At 36.0% G+C, this 2393-nt stretch overlaps 1 protein-coding gene across 1 annotated transcript; it reads right to left on the bottom strand.

The window, feature by feature from the left end:
- Nucleotides 1-83: 83 nt before the first annotated feature.
- On the bottom strand, nucleotides 84-548 carry LOC139853850 (uncharacterized). Its single transcript, XM_071843193.1, has one exon. It carries the CDS (start codon nucleotides 546-548, stop codon nucleotides 84-86), a length of 465 nt encoding a protein of 154 aa, XP_071699294.1.
- Between the last annotated feature and the right edge of the window lie 1845 nt (nucleotides 549-2393).

Here is a 2393-nt window from a genome sequence, read left to right as displayed (position 1 = left end):
GCATGTATAATTGCCACCTTGAAGAATTTCCCTTTCAGCTTTAGGGGGATCTTCCTGTCGCATAAGACTCCAGTCGCTGCTCTTCACTTCACCCATCCTACTTTAATACGGTAAGACACGTCTTCATCTATCCTCCCCGATTTGTGGAGCATCGAACCTAGGTATTTAAACGAGGTTTGTGGATGCAAGATCTGGTCTCCAATGCAGATGTTCACTCCATCATCTTGTTCATCATTGTTTCTATCGAAATCACATCTAAGATATTCCGTATTTTGTCTACTAATTTGTAGACCATTACCTTCTAATGCCACCCTCCATTGCTCCAGTCTTCTATTAAGCTCCTCCTTAGATTCAGAGACAAGCACAATATCATCGGAAAAGATTAAGCACCAAGGGATACACTCTTGTATCCCTCTCGAAAGCTCATCAAGAATCAATACGAAAAGAAAAGGGATAAGGGCCGATCCCTGATGCAGGCCTACTTCTATTGGGAAAACTTCGGTATTTCCCACTGGCGTTCGAACGCAAGACTTCGCCCCTTCGTACATATCCCTAATAACACTAATATATCTACTCGGGATACTTCTACCTTTAAGGGTCTTCCAAATCAAATTTCATGGGATGCAATCGTATGTCATACCCCGTCCTAATCCATCTGGACGAAGTCACCAACATCTGGTCCCATTGCGATGATCGACTTCAAATAATGTCTTTAAAAATGAGCAAATGCACAGCAGAAGGTTTCTTTCATACCTGAGAATAAACATGATTTAAAGTGTCAACCAAAAGGTTGGTGAGTTCATAAGTTTATCATAAAACAATAAAATTCATCATTTTGATAGACCACAAAATTTAAATGCTGCATGGTACAAATGGGCCCTGATGTGTAATTTCGTACTCTAAATTATTAGCTAAATACATATTGATTATCACACAATACAGGCAACTATAACCAGTTCGTGTAGTAATTAAACAAGTATTTGACCAATTCGTTCCACAGAGAGCAGGTAATTGAAAACTTGAACTATTAATTATTCTAAGATTTAAAAGGGGGTTTTGTTGTAAAACTGATTAAACGCGAAAGTAAATTAAACTTAACTCAATAAGAAACAAAGGTATCCACTTAGCTACAATTCCCTAAGCTAGGATTGCTCGTTTAAACCCGTTAATTAAACAATTACAATGATGTGACACTGTATTTATCTGTCGATTCCTACAGTTTAAGACTAGCAACCTAAGTATAACTGTCGTTAACCTAGAGTTACTAACCAATTCACAATGGTATTACTCAAGATTATAATCTAACTTAGGTTGGTTTGGTGTCCCTTACAACCTCACAATTATTGCAACTAATTTTAACCTCAACCACTATATGATTAATTTTATTATCTGTGTCCCTCATAAAATCTCACGTATTCCTAAATTATTCACGTTCAATAATCTAGTAAAAGCTATAAATCAATTTAACTGTCGTTAGTTAATCAATAACTTCCGTGATCTAACAATCAATAAGCTTTAATAACGGTGGATCTTAGCTAGACATAAACTTGTGTAATTTTAATTAATTGTTATTAACCAAAAGATCGCAATCCATCACCTAGGTTCATGCATCTAAGCGAATACTAAATATTTAGCTACTCATGGTAAAGCAAAGAACAAATAAATAAGAAGAATAATTAAACATAATCATTGAATTGAATGAAGAACAAATTAATAAAAGTAATTAAACTAACCAAGAATGATATTGTAGCTTAAACCCTTGTAAAATAATGAAGGAAGACAAAGAAATTCGTAACTAAAGTTGTTGTAGGCTAAAGTTCGGAATAAAAACTGCATACCCTAAATTGGGGTAAAATTCATCTATTTATAGAAGCTGGGAAAACAGCCGCAACATCTCATCGCGATACGCGACAACCTCATCGCGTTACGCGATAAACAGGACGCGACAAAGCTGCTTAATACGCGACAGAATGGTCAGAACGGCCCCTTTTCCATGTCGTGTTCTGATGCACTTCATCACGTATCATGATGACCAAAACGCGATAAACCTTATCCTGAAGCGATGGAAACTGATTTTTTCACCCGAGGCACGTTTATCTTCAACTCTAACTTTGTTTTTGCTATAACCTCAATATAATCAACAATAATGAGCCAACGAACCATATCTTGACACTTTTCTTCATTTTAAACTCAAATAACTCGATATCTCCACCAAAGTCTTCAAAATACTAGCAAATGGAACAAGATAACGCCCAAAATATATGTTTGAAAATGGCGTTATCAGGCCCGAATCCTATACCCACCTGTAATGTTCATGCTATATCTTTTAAATACAGTACATCTTTCTCGTGTACGAAACCATTTTCATAAATCATAGTAACCGTACACATATC

The sequence above is a fragment of the Rutidosis leptorrhynchoides genome, chromosome 6 (genome assembly GCF_046630445.1).
Source record: "Rutidosis leptorrhynchoides isolate AG116_Rl617_1_P2 chromosome 6, CSIRO_AGI_Rlap_v1, whole genome shotgun sequence".
In the NCBI taxonomy this organism is placed as follows: domain Eukaryota; kingdom Viridiplantae; phylum Streptophyta; class Magnoliopsida; order Asterales; family Asteraceae; genus Rutidosis; species Rutidosis leptorrhynchoides.
Note: the sequence above shows the minus strand (reverse complement) of the source record. Positions and strands in the feature narration are given on the sequence as shown.